General features: G+C 38.7%; 3 protein-coding genes across 4 annotated transcripts; 1 reads left to right on the plus strand and 2 right to left on the minus strand.

Moving 5' to 3' along the window:
- Positions 1-44: 44 nt before the first annotated feature.
- Positions 45-932, minus strand: LOC141837778 (cyclin-dependent kinase inhibitor 4-like). The gene is made up of 3 exons (XM_074725150.1): positions 559-932; positions 199-348; positions 45-117 (listed from the first exon to the last, which is right to left on the minus strand). Exons 1-3 carry the CDS (start codon positions 903-905, stop codon positions 45-47), a joined length of 570 nt encoding a protein of 189 aa, XP_074581251.1. The 5' UTR covers positions 906-932.
- A 1,961-nt stretch (positions 933-2,893) lies between these two features.
- Positions 2,894-14,422, plus strand: LOC141838610 (transcriptional corepressor LEUNIG_HOMOLOG-like). Of its 2 annotated transcripts, none has more exons than XM_074726135.1 (17): positions 2,894-3,082; positions 3,332-3,424; positions 3,544-3,641; positions 5,983-6,092; positions 6,202-6,497; positions 6,580-6,655; positions 6,756-6,867; positions 7,562-7,611; positions 7,686-7,970; positions 8,465-8,689; positions 8,786-8,924; positions 9,001-9,110; positions 11,002-11,151; positions 12,740-12,895; positions 12,976-13,092; positions 13,174-13,371; positions 13,922-14,422. In XM_074726135.1, the coding sequence occupies exons 2-17, from the start codon at positions 3,393-3,395 to the stop codon at positions 14,063-14,065; spliced, it is 2,298 nt and encodes a 765-aa protein (XP_074582236.1). In that variant the 5' UTR covers positions 2,894-3,082; positions 3,332-3,392; the 3' UTR covers positions 14,066-14,422. The 2 variants fall into 2 exon arrangements, with proteins under 2 accessions (XP_074582236.1, XP_074582237.1); XM_074726136.1 differs by having other exon boundaries at positions 3,339-3,424.
- A 1,508-nt stretch (positions 14,423-15,930) lies between these two features.
- On the minus strand, positions 15,931-16,841 carry LOC141841247 (putative membrane-associated kinase regulator 6). The gene is given in 3 exon segments (XM_074729394.1): positions 15,931-16,039; positions 16,132-16,298; positions 16,301-16,841. Coding segments are annotated over 3 exon segments (723 nt in total). The 3' UTR covers positions 15,931-16,024.
- Between the last annotated feature and the right edge of the window lie 2,692 nt (positions 16,842-19,533).

The raw sequence follows: 19,533 nt of genomic DNA on the forward strand, positions 1-19,533 counted from the left end.
TTATCTGAGTTCCAGGAGAAGCAGCAGTGCAGAAGATCTAATAACTAGAAGAAGTCAGCTCTCACCCACTCGTACCGGCCAGGGAGCGGGTTCTCATTAACAAAGTCAAAATTGTACCTGAAATATCGTATGATGAAGACAGTAAGGGTCTGCAGAATGGCGTTGAGATACTAAAATCAGTGAAGAGGAGAATCATACTTCTCTTTGAGATTTTGCTGGTGATGCTGCTCTGTGTTAGCAAAGAACTCGTCCATGTGTTGCTGGGTCGGAAAGCGTTGGCACACAATATTGGAAGCTGAAGTGGTCGGTCTGGCTGTAGAACCTGGAGTTCTTATGATCCTGGAGCTCCTACTTGAACTGCAAGGAGTTGTCTCCCTGACATGCCTGTGGAATAAAGAAGGAAAAAGTCTGCCCACTGACTAACGAGAAGGGAGAAAAATAAGGATAAACAACAATGCAGGAAGAACAGAGGAAAGAATTCGCTTCAAGCATCCAAAAATAACCGATTAAAAGATGCTAAATGGACCAAATATTGTGAAAAAAGTAGCAAGATCTCACCTTTCTGTGGCTTGGACACTACGAATGTTCTCCCCAATCGACACTTCCGAGTCCGGCACCGCATCGACTTCTGCCTCTGTTGCCTCCCCTGCTGCCTCGTGCTTGTCGGAGGCGGTGATCGACTCCGAACCCTTCCTCAGAATTCTGGTAGCTCGCTCCAAGCTAGTAGCTTTACAACGATGGGATTTAGTAGAAATCTCGCGTGCGTCAGCGGATGGAAGAGGGAGCTTGGAGAGGCGGCGGCTCCGGAGCTCGAGGTAAGCCAGCGATGAGTCCACCGTGGCGGCAGCTAGGCTGCTGGCGCGTGTACGACCCCCGTGGGCGTCCCTGTGGTGGGAAACCTCCATGAGTGCTACCTCGCCGGAGAGCTTATCTTTCCTCGTAGACCTCCCCGTGGCGCCTCTGTCCGAGCCACCGGGGATAGGGAGGAGGGCAAAGGGTTAAAGGGGCCTCTTTTGGCGGGAGAGGAGGAAAAGTAGGCGAGAGGAGAATTGAAAAGGAAAACAAAAGATAATTTTGCAGGGAGAAAAGGAGAGAAACTTGCTTTTAAAACTGTATTATTCGTCTCTGAACTTGGTTGATGATGATCATTGTACTTCACAATTCATCAGGGATTTCAGAAAATACATTTTACGAAAGCTTGGAGAAATGGCTCGACGTCCAAATCCTTGGATTCTCTTCCCAAAGGGCCAAAAAGAGATTCACTGCAAGAACCAGCACCCTCTGGCCTTTTCTCCTTCCTCATCTCCTCACTTCAGAAGTTATTTTTAGAAGAATCAAGTGCAACTGCGTCTGCTGATCTTCATACTGGTATTTTTCAAAACAACTCCCACGTGAACTCCTACTTCCCTCGTGGGAGTGTCACCCCAACGCGAGACCGACGAACACAAAGGCCATCACTTCCAAAATGGATGACCTTTGGAGTTTGGACAAGATTCATCTGCATTAGAGTTTCCTTGGTGCAGTCCGCCACTGCGCATTAAATAATACAAGTTTCAGGAGATCGATTGATGGAACTCTTCCCTACGTTTCGTTTCTTAATTTGTTCACGAAGTCTATACAAAAGCGCCAGCTTTTCTTTTCCGAAGATCCTCCTTATCCAGGACGACATCGGCATGCCCTTCCAAAGGAATCCTATGTATTGTTTCGCCTGAAGGGCACGCTGCGAATGAGCAGCAGGCATTTTTTTAACACTGCCGCTCCAGAATATCCACAACTTTGGATTCATAATTAATAAATAATTTTTAAAAATTATATTTTACCTCGCCTCATTTTTCTAATTAAAAAAAAGGAAATCAAGACTTTCGTCTCTTTCTTATAATCTAAATTTCCAATTCTTAAGACCTGATTAATCATGTGGGGTAAAGAAGACAATTTTGTACCATTTAAATGGGAAGGTGAGACTTTTGTTAGAATTTAAGTTTGTCTTAAAAGCAAAATAGTAGCATAATTGTGGGGTTTGACCAATAAGAGGGCACAGTGTGTTGCTAATAAAAGCGTGTAATTCAGGGTAGTTTCGTAATTCACTTTAAATTTTAAAGTATGATTTAAATGATCCTCCGAAGCATCGTGTTCACACTCTTGGTCCGCCATCGTCAGCACGAACCATCGCTTTGGATTGAACGTTGTCCTGGTGCTTCGGGCGTTAGCCGATGGAAAATCCGCGTGCGACTCCCAGACGAACCATATGTTATTTTTATCGACTCTCCTGTGCTTTTAAAGGGGAATCCCTCATCTTAATAATTTTATAAAATTAATTTTATGATCATATGATGAAATAAATTAAAAAAATTATAATTTACTATTACAGAAAAGATATTACTTAAATTTTATATAGATTTAACTTTTATCTACTATAATAAATTTATCTCATAATAATCAATTTAATCATATCCTTGAAGAGTACTTTGACTTTCCAATTGAATGAGTGAAATCGAATTAATTAACGTTTCATATAAAATTTAATATGGAACTTATTGAAGTAGATTTCCAAAATTTTCATAGCTTTTACTATCATTTATTTGATATCATCCAATAGGTTCATGAGTCCACTAAGGTGGTGAATTCCCAAAAGATGAGTCCATTATAAAATTGATTATGCAGTATACAGAAAAAAATAAAAATTTGAATTCTTGCATCTTTAATTGCCAATATGATCAATTGTAATTTTTCATCTACTTTATATATGATTAAGACCGGCACCTTTAATAGTCAAATTCCAACTTGGCTAGGCGGTGGCTCATGCTTGTGGCTCGGATTGGGAGGCGGTGGCTCGTGCTTGTGGCTCGGATCCGAGTCGGAACATAGAGCCCGAAAGCGTTTTCGATCTCCCACCCCCACTTCTTAACTTGGAATACATCTCGATTTCGGTTTACTCCCCAAATTGGCTAGCCGAGTTGCTCAATTCGACGCTTCGATCTCCTCCTCCTCCCTCATCTCATCCTCGGCGATCTCACAATTCGCCGTTCCCTTTCGTCGCGGTACTGTAAACGGCCAATATGAGGGAAGAGACAGCGTTCTGAAGGTTGGATGCATCCGCAACTCAATTGTCATGGAAGATTAGTGTTTGCATTTTTAAAATGATTGGGAGTTTTCCTATGCGGTGGTATTTAAGTCGATTTTGGTTCCTTTTTCAAACTGGATTTTTTTTTTCCATGTTTGTATAATGATGGATATGGCTTCGATTTTTTTTTTTCAATCCATTGCCCCCCTTTTGCCTTTTTCGGTTCATTGCTTGGATAACTGATGAGTTTCTTATGGAATTGTGGTGAAGCGTCTAGGCAACCGGAGGCTTACATTGATCTTCTTGGGTATCAAGGCCTGGAGGTGAAGACATGGCGCAGAGTAATTGGGAGGCGGATAAGATGTAAGTTTTGTAAATTCTGCTTCTTCTCTTGGTTATATTATTCACTGGGTTTTTTTTTTAAATTTTGGCGATCATGGATTTATTGCCATTTGTAATGTCCCACCAATTGATCTTGTTAGGCTTGATGTTTATATTCACGACTACCTATTAAAAAGAGACTTGCAAGTCACTGCTAAGGCTTTCAAGGATGAAGGGAAAGTTGCGACAGATCCTGTGGGTAAGTAGACTTGTTTTTTTTTTCCCCTTCTTTCCCTTTCCCCTATTTCTGTAAAGCAATGCTTTTACAATAGCTTTGCTGGGAACTGTACTGCCTGTTGTGGTATTGGGGCTGTGGAGTTAGTCCATTATTCAATTTTCGGTCAACATAATGCTACTAGAATGGGATAGTAGAGTATTGATTCTAAAATATAGTATTTTACAAGAATGAGCAATACACGCTTCTTGTTATCTGTCTGGACTCAACAAAAACCACCCTCACAAAGAACAGATGAGAAGTTCGGAAAAAGGACCCTTTTCCCATTGATGGTCTGCAATTTCAAACTTGTTTGAATTTGGGGCTTCAAAGTTGATTTTATCTATGTAAACATGTTATATTGATGTAATGTCATCATCTCTATTAATTGGATAATAACATAATTTGTATAGAGATAAATTTTGTTTATATAGACTGATACAAAGTTGTGAAAACAATGCTTCCTCTAAGAACTTTTTTCCTCGAGTGTCTTCAATTGGATGAATACTCTATCAAATGTTGAATATTATATTTAAAGGAAAAAATTTAAATAAGCATGTAATATTATTAGGTAACTAGAAATTTATCATACGCTTGCATTTGTAGTAATTCAAAGAATCAAAATTGCCAATAGTAACTGTATTTGCCGGAAAGCAAGCACATTCTTTTAAATGTAATTTCACTTCTGCAAAAAATTTCATTTGTCTGCATTTGTTATTTGTAGACATCACTATAGGCAACTCAAAATGGCTACGTTGATGTTATTCAGGTTGATAGTTTTTCGGACATGGGATCCATTTTAAATTCTGCTCATGGTTTGGTCATACAAGTTGCTCTAGCAATTCAACTTAAATCTTAGTGTATTTGCTAATAAATTTCATTATGTTCTAAAATGTGGATGTTTTGAGAGTTATTTGATATTGCTTGTTATTTGTCTACATGATTTTTTATTGTTCTTTGTCTACGTAAGATTTTAAATTTAAATTACTAATGTTTCTAAATATCTGTGACCATAAGGTCACACAGTAACAACTTTTCTGTTGCGCCAATGCTTCCCTAGAAAAATTATTATATTATCAAATAACCATTTTAGGCTTTACTCACCTAATAAATAATAGACAAGTAAATAACCGTATGAAAAGAGAGTCAAAATTATAATGCAAAACAATCTCTCAATCACTAAAAACTTGCAAAATAATCATATACTCAGTCATATTTTCTGGTCAGGTTTTAATCTTTTTTTCTTCGGGATATTTCTTACCAAACATGTTGAATCATGGCTGGCATAAGAGATGCACTTGTCCTTTCAAGGCTTAGCTCTATTTCAAGGTCCTATAGATATTTTTACCAAGAATGTGTTGAATGAGGTGGAGGACCAGTATGCCATTATTCGAGTAACAATATGATACCTTGATGCTTTTCCTGATTCCCATTTCTCAGAATTTTCTCTCTTCTTCTTTCACTTCTTTCTCTTCCTTTTGCTTTCTTTTATAGTGTTATAGGCAATTGTTTTCCCCTCTAATATTTAAAGGTCCTTTAGTAACAATGAAGACTCAAATTTAATTTATTTTCCTTCTTATAATGCTAAATCAAAATATAGCTAAAAGTTTCCTGATATTATGATTTCATAAAGGTTTCTTTTTGTTGAATATTATCATTTGCTAAGATGATTTAAAATACCACACAAGAGTTAAATTTAAGTAACTAAGGTATAACAAATAGTTTATTTATTGGATCACTGACTTAGGTTTGAACTTCTAGAGTTAGTCAATCAATCTCAGAGTTTTCCTTGGCATCTCATGCCACCTTGATGGATTTTGGCCGAGTTTAAACGATCAAACTGCACTCTATCTGGCCTTGATAGTTCTTAATAAATTCCTCATCCTTTCTGATTGGTACTAGTTTGATGATCTGATTTTTACTGGGTTAATTTGATATCCTGAAATTTTCCAGATTCATTGCTAATATTCTAAATCATCTTAATCTCTTCACCGTGCTATATATGATAATGCTCTGTCACCAAAGTTCTGTAGATAACAATCAATTGTTGCTTCAATATTTTGTGTTTTTTCTTTCTTGTCTTCTTTGTAGTAATCTAGGAGATAAGATTAGATCTATGGATTGTTGTTGATCATTCAAACCCCGCATCCTAATTTTTCAAGTTCAAATATATGATATGCTATTCTGCATTTTGGTTGATGTGGGTTTTGAAAGATCCAGATTCTGAAGTTGTGCTTCTCCAACCATGTACGAATTTCCCTGCAGGCTTGAGATGTAACTTATTGGCGTGTATTTATTCAAAGATTCAATTTTGTTTAATTTGCAGCAATTGATGCTCCTGGTGGTTTTCTTTTCGAGTGGTGGTCAGTGTTTTGGGATATCTTCATAGCAAGAACTAATGAAAAACATTCTCAAGTTGCTGCAGCGTACATTGAGGTAACTTTCATGGAGGAAGTTATATTCCTGGATTTTTACGATTCAACATATCAAACTCCAAGATAATGAACTCTATAAAAAAGCTTTTGTTATCTATTTTACTTAACAGACACAGCGAGCAAAAGCGAAGGAAGTGCATCAAAGACAGTTACACATGCAGCAGTTGCAACTCATACAGCAGCAGGCTCAACTGCAGCATAGAGGCGTCAGCCATCCTACTCTCAATGGGACTATGAATTGTACAAACACAAATGGCATTTTAGGGCCACCGACTGCTAGTCTATTGGCTGCTAAACTGTATGAGGAGCGAATGAAGCAACCACAACCTGTTGATAGTGAAATATCCCCACAACTTATTGATGCTAATAGTGTTGCACTTCTCAAATCAACAACCAGCCACCCAGGGTAGTTTTTAATATCTGAAGTCTGAACTTGACATATCTAGGTTTTTTATCGACCTAATTTTTCTCTGAATCTGGTGGCGCAGGCAATTTATCCAAAGCAACCCAGTCAATGGATCTTCTGCTACACAGCTTGTTCAAGGGCAAAATCAACAAACATCTGTAAGATTTTGTACCATAAGTTCCTTGCATAATATTATTCATTTGATGTTTTCTCTTGTATATGCACTTCCTTCTATGAGCTTACCTGTAACTATTCCAGGATGTTAAAGGCATCATGGGTGTAGTGCAGCCACAAAAATCTTTGAATATGGAACCCTCTTCATTGTATAGCCATGGAATCATGCAAGCAAAATCTGGACTAAGTGGTATTGGTAAGTAATTCCTAAATGAAACAGAAAATTCATATCCATGTAATAGGATGAAAATTTGGCATTTTTGAGTGACTGGTAACCTAGTACTGTGATGATGCATCGATGTGCATTAGTGCATAGCATTGTTTACCTAGAAGTTGAAGAATGGTGTGTGAAATTTGAACATTGCACACTTCTAGCATGCTGAATTATCAAATTTCCAGAGCTTAGAATGCATTGAAATTTTAATATAGTATTTTATAAAGAATTACAATTGTGGTACCAGAGGAACCACTTCGCGCTGATTACTTTACCATTTCTCATATTGTTCTCTATAGCTACTGATTATGCTCATTCATTAACTTAAACTGCTACCAGGTGCTATTGGTTACACCTATAGGTAGTATTTTACACTCTCAAGTTAAGGCTGCTAAGTTATTGTCACTGTGCTTGACTTCAAACCACTTAGTATATTAGTAATGAACTAGATTCATGTCTCAAGTTAGTTTTTTCTTTTTTTTTCCTTTTTTATGGGAAGGAGAGTGAGAAAACATAAAGAAGAATAGCACTAGAAAGGGCAGGGAGAAATGTTGAAAACTTGACTTACAAGAAAATTTTGTAGGCCATGCAAAATATAAGAAAGTGCAACTTGTATCAATCACAAATATCTTAAATCAACTCAATCTACTTACACTTGCTTTGACCATTTTTGCAGGAATGAATCAAGGAGTCAGCGGCCTCCCTCTGAAAGGCTGGCCTTTGACAGTATGACTTCGATCGTTCCTCTTTAAGAATGATATTTTCTGTTGTTGGTTTCACAAACTATGTGCAATTTACAGGGAATTGACCAGTTACGCCAAAACTTTGCCCCTCAAGCAAACAAGCCCTTTCTACCCAATCAAAGCCAGTTTCAACTTCTATCGCCTAACCAACAACAGCAGATTTTGGCACAAGCTCAAGCACAAAGTAATATGGACTCATCTATAGATTCTCGCAGACTTCAAATATTACCCAGGAGTGTACTCAGTGGAAAAGATGGTCAAATGAATGGCAATGATGCATCAGTAGGATCTCCTAGTCAGTTAAGTTCACCAAAGGCCACACATGAGCAAGCTTTCACGAAGGTCAGTCTCTTATGATCAAGCTTTCTCACTTCCTGGAATCTTGAAGAAAATCATGATGGTAGTTAAATGATTTTCACTCCCTTGTTTCTTCCACTGATTCTCGATTTCTACTGCTATGCATTATGATCGAGTAAAGTTAAATTCCCTGCCTTTATCATTTGTCAGCACCAAACCTGTAGTACATGCAAGGCTCCAACTTGGTTATTCCTCTCTAATCGTCGATGATAGCATATGAACACTAAAGTAGCATTTTCTATCACTCTAGTGCTCATAAACATGTTGAAAGTAGTCATCTAATTAATAAAATCAGGAATTTGTGCAGCAAAAAACATTTGCAGCAGGTACTCCGATAAAATTTATCTCTTCCGTTATTTAGATTTTTCTGTTGCAAAGGTAACTGATGAAGAAAGGATAAGGATTTGCATATCTATGGATGTACTTACTAAGCATTTGTAATTCAACTTGATAAATTGAAATTTTCAAACAACTACCAGAATACACGGAAGCGAAAAACCACCTCGTCTGGACCTGCAAACAGCACTGGCACAGGAAATACTGCAGCACCTTCTGCTAACTCGCGTCCATCAACTCCATCCATCCATACTCCTGGTGATGGTGCTTCAATGGCCTGCAACTTGCAAAATTCAAGCACTATAGCAAAAAGTTTGATGATGTATGGAACAGATAAATCAGGAAGGGTCTCGTCTTCAAGTCATCTGGTATATTTTTATATACAATTCTTTCAAGTTATTGTCAGTGAAAATGGAGGATGGTGATTTTGTCGATGTTAAGCTCATGTGATTGACTGATTGTAGGATGACTTAGAGCACTTTGGTGATGTTGGTTCATTGGATGATAATGTTGAATCTTTTCTGTCAAATGATGATGGAGATGGCAGGGACATATTTGCTGCACTGAAAAGTACTGCTGAGAATAACGTGGAACCTTTAACTGGTAGTTGTGTCATTCTTCTGTTTTCCACATCAATATCCACCAACTAAACCATTAACCTCTTTTATTTATATTGTAGGTTTTAGTTTTAATGAGGTTAGTTGTATCCAAGCCAGTAACAGCAAAGTAGTTTGTTGCAATTTCTCTTCAGATGGAAAATTGCTTGCTAGTGCTGGACATGATAAAAAGGTTATGTATGATGTGCTCCACTTATATTTATTCCATTTACTTAAACATAATACTTTTGTTTTGAGGCTGGTGTAGGGACAATTTTGAATTAGTTTCTGAATGTACCTAATTTTCATATTCCACACATGTTTGCTGTCAGTTATTATTTTCCAGGAGAAACTTCATTAAATACATTCATATTTCATCCACCTATGTCCAAAAATAATTTGCTTATCAAGTCTATTGCAATTTAATGTGTATCCTAGTCAGTTCAGATGCTAGTATCATATTCTGGATCCATATGAATGTCTCAGTTGTATTTATGAGAATGAGGTGGAGAATTTTTTTTTCCTTTTTTTAATCTTTATGTACTCTTACCTGCATTTGGGAGGTTCATAAAAGATTCCTAACTATGCTGCTGTTAGCTTGTTCTAATCAACTTTTATGCACGGCTGTTTACCACTTTTGTTTCCCAGTACTGGGATGCACTGGTTAAATTCAATTAATAATACTGTTGCTGTTATTAAAAAGAGAACTGACAAATGACGCTCGAGGTTTAGCTGTTTTGCCAGTTTAAGACTGCAAACTTGCTCACACAAGGTGAATAATTGGTTAATGACTCAATTGTTCATTGATACATCTAGTGAAGTTAGCTGTGCCTCACAGCTCCAGGACATACTTGTTCTGAAATACCATTCTTTGTGGTAGCTACAGAGAGATATTTCAGGGCGATAAAAGTTTCATTTCTGCAAATGCAAGTACCTCATTGCAATCAGTATCTTTGATCTTTGGTTTGTTAGGAAAGGTTAAATTATTTTCTAATGTTGTATGGTTCTAGGCTGCTAATCTGCCAACATGTAATACAGTATTCTGCAGTTTGTAGTTCCTAATGCCAACATAAATGATGTGCGTTCTTGGTGGACAATCCTTCTGATGATTTAACATATTTGTAATTGAATCCATCAATACTCACATTCATGATCATGGAATAATAATGTTTTCTATTTTTCTCAGAAAAATACTAATTTTCATAATTTGCGGTTATTTCTTCTAAGTGAACATGTTCATCTCAAATCCTCACCTTTATCCTTCACCTGCTCCCTAGGAGAGTGATGTCTACCCAGCAGGTTTTGTTATCTTAATCAAAATGTTGATTTTATGCTTGATTTTAAGAGATTCGAGTTATTGCATTTGTGGCAACTTTGATGTAGATGTTTATAAGTTTATACCTGCTGCATTCATTGTTGATACATCAAGAGAAAAACTGGGTCATACAACTTCTTGTTTTGTGATGCAATAAACTTTGTGCACATCTACAATGACTAGCTTTCCTTGGTGTAATTTTGTGAGAAAAAAAGAATTCTGATGGATTTTTCAGTATTTTAATTTGCAACTAGACAATTGACATTGGATAAATTACTTGAAGATTATGCAAACCACACGGTCCACACCTTCCAAGTCCTCTATGTTTATTTTCTTTGGACTGATCATGGAGTATAAACTAAGTGAAATTATTTGGTTTGTTGAATCTACTTGAACAAGATAATCGATTTTATGTGAGAAAAGCTATTGGCTTATGGATACAATATATACTGGGCATATTCAAGTAGATTCTTTAAATAAATCTCTCTTGATTCTATATACAATGTTCATAGGCAACTAAAGCCTATCAAGCCTAGTGTATTTAAGCTTTCCCAATAAATGCTGTAGGCTGTATCACTAACTAGAAAAGATATGCAGTGGATTATACATCCTCTGTTATTTCTTGTTGAAGTTTATGGTATTAATTTCTGTTCTAGTTTTTCTGTTATGTTCATATTGCACTCAAGTTACAGATTATTGAGAATCTTTTTGTGTCTTACACTTTTCGAGAAAGTTTAAAATAATCTCCCTTCGATGCTGTATCTGATAGGTTGTCCTATGGAACATGGAATCCCTGCAAACTATGAGCAGTTCCACAGAGCACACTCATATCATTACAGACATCTGTTTTCGACCCAATTCAAATCAGTTGGCAACTTCTTCTTTTGATAGAATTGTGCGACTATGGAGTACAACTGAAGTATGTTCTTTACAATATATCATCTTTGTATATTATGAGCTATAATTTCTATTTAAGAATTCTTTCACTGAAGAGCAGTAGTAATTTCTTTCTTATTTTAAATTGTTTTGTTTAAAGAACTAACCTAAAAGGGTGAAGTTAAGACTCAATTTGGACTTTGGATGGCAGTCATACCTAGAGGTGCGAACAAATTGAATCGAGTTGAATAATATGAAAATATTGATATTTGAGTTCGAGCTCAAAAAATATATGTGATATTCCAATTCAATTCGAAGCTCGAAAATATAAATAATTTTGGCTCGAGCTCCGTTTGAGATAAAATTCGAGCTCAAGTTCGGTTCGAATTGTTCAAACTTTGATTTGAACAGAATTGAATTATAATTGAAAATGACTTAAATTCGAGTTCGGTTTGAATTATTCAAATCTTAATTTGAGCATATTTAAATTAAAATTATGTAAAAATAATTAGAGTTCGATTAAAATATTATGGGTTCGAATTCGGTTCGAAAAAATTATCGAACATGTTCGAGTTCGGCTCGAATTCAATAATTATGAATACAAATCAAATATTTTTCGAACTAGTTCGAAAAGCTCGCGAACATATTCGATTCATTCGCACCCCTAGTCATACCAATTGTTACTTCTTCAAAATGATGAATGATGAGCTCTAAAAATTCCAATGACACCATGATTTAGAATTTTTTTTTTTTGCAATTCACTAGTACTATTTGAATCTCTTAAATGCTTGTTATTATATTAATTAGAGTTTTAAAGATCTTCCTCTGTTCCTTGCACCTTCAACACCACTTTAATTGATTCAATCTTGAAAGTATAGATTATATGTCGTTGTCAACAATGTCGATTGTTAATACTATTTTAAAATTAAACCCTCATTCTCTCATTTTATCACCCACTGAAGCTACACCTAAATATCCCGTATAGTAGTATTTTTGACTTTTAAAATAAGCATCAAATGTTTTGCCTATTGAGATGTATCACAAAGATCTTTTTTGCAACTTTGTTATTTGTTTTATGATAGGTATCCGCTATTCTGCACATTGTAAAATCTTGACTTCATAAGAACCAATTGGGCAATCATATAAAACTGGTTATTGAACTCTCATTGAATAAGTATATGTTGGATGTTATTCACCACAAGCAAAACAAAAGATTCTTTATGGTTGAAACCCCTTCTGACAAGGTATGAAGTGTAATAGAACAAACAGTGATAAATTTTTCTGCAGTAGATTTTAGCCAAGAAAGTATGTATAACTAATCTATCTCATATATTGTATCTTTTAGTAGTCACTGTTGTATCTAGATGTTATATGATTTCGTGATGGTTTTATTTAAATTATATGCTATTTCTTATTTTTGACACTGTAAAATGCTATCATCCATTGCGTGATGGTTTTGTTTAAATTATATGCTATTTCTTATTTTTGACACTGTAAAATGCTATCATCCATTGTCTTTCATTCTTTTGCATATTTTTAAAAGTAGAAGTTCAGTGATCTTATCAGTTATTTACTTAAGTTGTTTTTTATTTAGCTTTATAATTAATTTTTGCTTCTCTTCATTTTTGTAGTCAGTTCATTGTTTCCATGCCTTCACTGGGCACAGTTCCCAGATAACTTCACTTGATTTTCATCCAAAAGAGACAGATATATTTTGTTCTTGTGATGACAATGGTGAGATTCGGTACTGGAATACCAGCCAATATTCATGTACGCAAGTTTCTGAGGTTAGGTTACGTTTGCCTTTAGATTTCATTGGTAGTGAGCAGTCACAGATTATTTCTTAGTTACCTTATTGGTGATCCAGGGTGCTACTATACAAGTGAGATTTCAACCTAGAAGCGGACAATTCCTAGCTGCAGCTGCAGAGAACATCATATCTATTTTTGATGTCGAGACCCATAAAAATATACGGGCATTACAGGTAATCTCGTGAACTGTTTGACTTTGATAACTAGTGATTATTTTCTTTAATTATATATTAAAATATCTTTAATAACTCTAGGGTCATAAGACAGCAATACAATCTATCTGCTGGGATCAAAATGGCCAGACTCTTGCATCTGTTAGTCAGGATTTGGTTAAAATATGGTCTACAAGCACATGGCATTGCATCAGTGAACTAAGTTCCAATGGTAACCAATTCCATTCATGCGTCTTCCATCCAAGATACCCACAAATCTTGTTTATTGGAGGTTATCAGGTAAGCCCCTGTGCGCTTAGAATACAATTGCTGTCTAGTGTATTCTGTGGTATAGAGACAGGAAGCTAAGCATCACTTTCCTGTATTTTAGTAGTTAGATTTTCTTCCATGTTCTGATCAATGGTAAATCTATGTATGTTTACAGTCAACATTGATTAATCACCAAGATGATCTTTGGAACTCAGCTTCAGAAAAGAGAACTTTTAGTACTTATCTGTGCTCTGCTTTTGGAAGCTTCATGTTATTTGCTTTTTCTTTTCATTATTCTTTCATTGCAATTGTTAGTTAACAGAACCTTAGGACAGACTTAATGTTTCCGTCGATCAATGTAGAATACTTACCTTGCATAAGAAAAAGTCATTGTTGCTTTCTGGTTGCAGAGAATCATGAGAACTATGATTTTAGACCTAACTGGAACGATGGGGATCCTCTTATAAGTACATGAATATATTAGTTGTCTTGATGGTTACATGAGAATTAAGTAAACCATTAGCTTAATTGGATTCCATACCTTGCTGATCATTTGAGTTAATGGTTCCAATTTATGCAGTCACTGGAGCTATGGAATAGGATTGAGAACCAAATCATGACTGTCCAGGCACATGAAGGCGTCATTGCAGCTTTGGCGCAGTCGAGCATGACCGGGATGATCGCCTCTGCTAGCCATGACAAATCTGTTAAATTATGGAAATAGCACCAAATCCTAATTTTCATGACGCTTCCAAGGCTTTGTGCAGGAAAACAGAAGTGACCAGTGGATATGAACGCGATTCCTGTCACATTTCCGTGATCTAATTTGCAATATATATAACAAGATTGTATGGGAAATTCACCATGCTGTTGGTGGGTTCCAAGAAAGGTCATTTACTGTAGTAACGACTTCCTCTCAAGTCATCTAGATCAGATTACATAGATCCTAAAAGTCACTAGTCACCTAAATGCTTGCATTGGTCGTGTATTTTATGTTTCTCCTTGTTTTCATCCAATAGCTTCGCAGATGTATATAATTAACACAGACTTAGTGCACCTTTGATTGAAGATTCTGACCAAAGATGTTCAGATGAATGGACTTGATAAATTGGTGCGCATGAAGAAGATCACTTGCGCTAGGCAACTCTCATTATTTCAAAGTAATGCCAAAGTGCTTTTAGTATGCTTTCAACTATATATGCAATGTAAATCACAATTCTGCCCCCATCAACTTGTCTTCTTTGTTCATTCATTTCATCTTATTTGTATTCACGCTGAAATAAAATCAAGATAATTTATGATAATGAAGAGACGGTTGAGAGGACTTGTTTCTTAAAAAATGCACACCACCTGAACAAACCTTGAGAAAGTTCATGCGGCAACTGGAACATGTAATGATCACCTATAATTAACAAAAACGTTTATGACGCTGCGACGTAATTTAAAAAACACACCGGCCGGGGCATGTAAAAGGAGAGAAAGAAAACAATATTGTCGATATCTCTGTCAGTTGGCGAGCCAGACAAGGAGAAGAAGTCGGAGGAAGAAGAAAAGCAGAAAACAGACAGACATACGGCACCATCATACTTTGCTTGTTCCCTTGCTTACCGCCCTCTCCATGTGACCTACATGGTCCCAACCTTAGCTTGGCTCCTTTTTAACCTTCCCTGTCCATGCATCATGCATGGACCAGAAAGCGGAGACCACTGATCACTCCAGCCATCTCTTCATTTTTTTCCCGAGGACAAACTTGATGGCTCACCATGACTTGCCCCTAGCTTTCTCCTCTTTTTTTTTCTTTCTTTCTTTAATTTTTTTTTCAAAAAAATTATATTACTATCATTGTTTGCCTCAACATATATGCTTTCATAATCCAAATCTTTAACATTAATTACGCCTGAAATTAATTAATATCAGCTTGCAGACTCGATGCATGTACTCCCAAGAATGAAGAGCTCCTCCCTTCCCTTGGAGCACTGAAAGGAAATTATCTCTGAGAATGAGGACGTAGTAGATTGGTGACAGACAGCCTTTGATATATATATAATCTGTACTCGAAGCCCAGGGCTGCTGGTTTGAATCTCAATCAACGTCGTGGTGCTTGAGTTCGGTATATATATTTATGATCACACAGAAGGCGAAATTGGAACATTCACATGAACGATCTCAATGACTGAATGCAGCTCCACACTGACCAAAGAGAGAGATAAATTTCACGGCATGCATCAATCAAGTGAAATTTCGTTTAGTTTTAATTATATATATACACAATGAAATCAGGTAAATCTTAAATATTATTTTAAAATTATCTTATAAAAACATTATTTTATATTTACCACCTCGACTTAATTTTAGAATAATAATATTTTTTCATAATGGATGGTATTGGGTTACTTTCGGAAGGGTTGATTTCAGTTTTTGACTTATGAGACTCAGTTTTTTTAGTACTCTCGAATCTTCAATATCTGAATTTATTTGTCCAATTTTACAGCGAATATATGGCTTAATCAAATGTTGGAATTCGTTTACAAAATCTCTCATAATAGTGTATGATTTATCGAAAGCCTTTTTCTAGCTAGCGGGGAATTATGATAAAATCTATCTATTTCCTAATCTTAATCTATCCAAACAAAGGAAGAAGAAAGGAACAAGCGTCGTCTTGGATCCGAGAAATCTGTTCTTGTCACATGCCTCGTCCCTGTATCGATTTGATGCGAAAGTCAACAATAAATACAAAAGAAAAAAATTAAAAAAGAGAACTTGAAATTATTTAGTATCATCGGAACTCACAATAGACTGTTTGCAGTGAAGAATGGCGTCGTTAATGGAGATATCAGCATTGCTGCTGCCACGGCACCAGTCCGCACTCGACATCGCATCGCTCGACCTCGGGGAACTCCTCGCCGAGTCCTTGCCGGTGCTCGCAGACTTGAATGAAGAAGAGGAGGAGGAGGAGAAGAAGAAGAGGAGGAGGAGGAAGCAACCAGCCTCAAATCTTTCACCATCTTGTACAACGGCGTCAGGAAGCAGAAATACTTGCGCGCCATCTTCTTCGGCGACGACGAGCTCTTCGCCGGACCCGGCGTGCTACTCCCCGCGCAGAGCCGCGGCGGCGAGTCGAATCGGTTCGAGTTGACGGACTGAGACTTGGTGAGACGACGAGCGGAAGGGGTAATAACGGCGCCGGCGAACGGCTGCTGGCGGTCGAGGAGCGGGAGGAGGTGGCCGCCGGAGAAGATCTGGTCGGCGTGGACTTGCTCTGAGCACTGCGGCGGCGGGAGGCTGAAGTCGAAGCCATCGTCGTTCGACGTCGACGACCAACGCATGGAGAAGAAGCCGTCGGGATCGATCTCGATGAAGGAGCCGGCGGCGTCATCATGGGAGCGTTGGCTGTCGCCGACGACGGCTGCGCCGGCCGAGGAGGAGGACTTGACGTCGATGAGCCATGCGTAGGAGAAACTGTCGTTAGCTAGCTGGAGGAGCTGGTGGGAGGCGTCCATGGCGATGGGAATTAGTTAAGGAGATGGGAAGGGAGATCGAGCACGTAGATATAGTCAGAGTGAATCATGTTTGTCGTGTGCGTTTACTTGCTCCTGATCCCGTGAATTCATTTTGGAATCTGTGTCGATGGCCTGCGGATGATCGATGGGCTTCCACGTTTGGTTTAATTTGGGATGAAAACGCCATTTATTATGTAGACTTAAAACGTTTTGTTGTTCAACAGAACAAGATTCACATTTGTGGAATTTGCTTCTTCTGAATTTGCTTCTTCTGATCGTATGCAATTTGATGACTGCACTGTAGCTGTTGACGCCCCCAGCGGTCGGCGATCGACTGTAACATGACGTGACATCTCGAGAGCTCTGCCTCTGCTTTCGCCTGCAAAACCAGAATGCTTCGTTGGGCCGAATATTCTGGTGCACACGATAAGCCTCAGTTGATAAGTAAAAATAATTTTTTTTTTAAAAAAAACTACGATTATATGTTTATATTTACCATCGAAAGGACAAGAGCCCAGACGGATCATGAGAACTTCTTCAGCCCAACGGGCTTTCTTTGTTTACGGCCCAGTCTCAGCACTCGGAAAGCCCATAAAAGGCAATAATCTATTAGAGAATTATTTTAAGTGAAAGAAATATGAAAAAAATCGGTAATTATTATAATAACTACGACGATGCGTGCGGAACACGTGACCTTCCTCCATCTGTAGATAGGTCTCATCCGCACCGTTGATGTCGAATTAACTTTCCTATGTACCCAACCTTAATCGCAAATATTAAGAAGTGTAGGGCCCAAACCAACTACTGTGGGGTGAGGATGGATGGGTGTAAAAGACGGTTACGCGTAATAGGTATATCGATCCAAATACGATTTTCTACAGTACGAAATTGCCCCTCTCTCCCTCTCTATTTACTTACTGGTCTCTATGGCAGCTGGACGCAGGCTAATCATGTCATTATGAGGTTTCGATGTGGCATTTTCGTCATTGTGCACCGTTTTTTTTTTCTAACTCTGTGTTATTTATAAGGCACCATCTTATCCAGATCATTTTCCGCACTCAAAATCCCTAGGTCTTCTTTTGCGCCGTCTGTTCTACTGCGCCCGTTTCTTCCCTTCCGCCGTCGATCGACGGCGTCGCTTCCATTTGATCACCGCCACCGGAGCGGTCTCCGCCATCTTCCGGCGTCGCCGCCTTCCTCTCGCTCTCGCTTCGTCTTTTTTGCCCTTTTTTTTTTACTATTTTGCCCTCGTCCCCAGTCTCCCTGCAATTTATTTATTTTTAAACCCATAGTTATTACGAATAGCATAATCCTGGTGTTTTGCGTGGGACACGAGACACCTTGGTCGACGTGGCGGGACCCAGGCATGTTGAGCAGCACGCGGACAGCCGAGGCTACGCACGGCGCGAGAAGCAAGCGGAAGGAACGCGACTCGTCGGGCTCGCCTCCGGCTCGATATCCAGCGGCTGCAGGGCCCGAGCCGATTCCTGTCCCTGGTCCGGTTGCTGCCGGCGACAACAACCGGCTACTGGCCGGTTGCCTGGCGCATGAATTCCTAACCAGAGGAACGCTGCTGGGGAAGCGATGGGGAAACGAAACGGCCGGCGGGTCGGAGCGGGACACGGCGGGGAGTTCTGCCGAGTCGACTCGGGGCCAGGGAACCGCCGAGCTCGTACGCGGAGGTGACCTATTTGCTGAAGGCGGAGGGAGCCCGCATTCCCGGCGTGGTCAACCCCACCCAACTCGCTCGTTGGCTCGAGAGGTGAAGAAGCCGGCCGGCGGAGCAGCAGCGTAGATACTACTGTTCGTGAATTCCTCCTTTCGAATGACTCGCTGGAAGCTTATGATATGGTGTATTAATTGTTATTTTGTCTTACAATGCAGTAAGTACGTACACAGGTTAAATTTCTTTCTCATTAATGCTTTAAGGGCGTCGTGGTTTGTATAGTTCAGTATATCCATGACCATAAGCAACGTAACCCTATTAAGAAAAATTAACTAACCCAAGTCACTATATATGGTTGATGGGCATGGTCTGGTCAGACCAGGACATGTTGTACAGCCTAGCTAGCTCATGGTTGACAGAGATAACTCTGACGATATCCGACCCATTCACATGCCTAGCTAGCTGCTAGCTCAGACGTATTCTATCACCACTTTTCTGTAAATCTGTAATGAGAAAGCCCACAAGAGACCTTTAATTCTCAACCCTTTCGGAAGAAGGTCACAGGCTCTAGCGCAGCCTCAACAGACCAAAAGCTAAATCACACAGGGCACCGTCAGGCATGCAAGACAACACAACGAACTCCAATAGGATTGCGATGGCTCAATAAGCACAGTGCATTCGTACGAGTGATGCATATATACGTACGTTACACATGCACCACGCATGCATGCATGGTGTGGCTGCCTTATGGATGCCGTATGGGGTCGAAGGTCCAAGATGGTAAATTTCAAATTTAACCAAAGAAAAAAACTTGTGGGGCCGGGGTGGGGGGGGTGTGGCGGCTGCAGCATGGTGTGCTTCTTCGGGGCGGATTTAATTTTTTACAGAAGAAAAGAAAAGCTTCTTCCTTGTTCACTTCTTGCCAAGTCGCCAGCTGACCGGGTGAGCACATAGGAAATGATATGCGCACAATGGCACCTAGATATACTAAGCGTGCTAGACTAGCGGAGACTCCCTGCTTAAAAG

Source organism: Curcuma longa, chromosome 11, assembly GCF_044706935.1.
Source record: "Curcuma longa cultivar G26 ecotype Majalengka, Jawa Barat chromosome 11, ITB_CL_G26_1.1, whole genome shotgun sequence".
NCBI lineage: Eukaryota > Viridiplantae > Streptophyta > Magnoliopsida > Zingiberales > Zingiberaceae > Curcuma > Curcuma longa.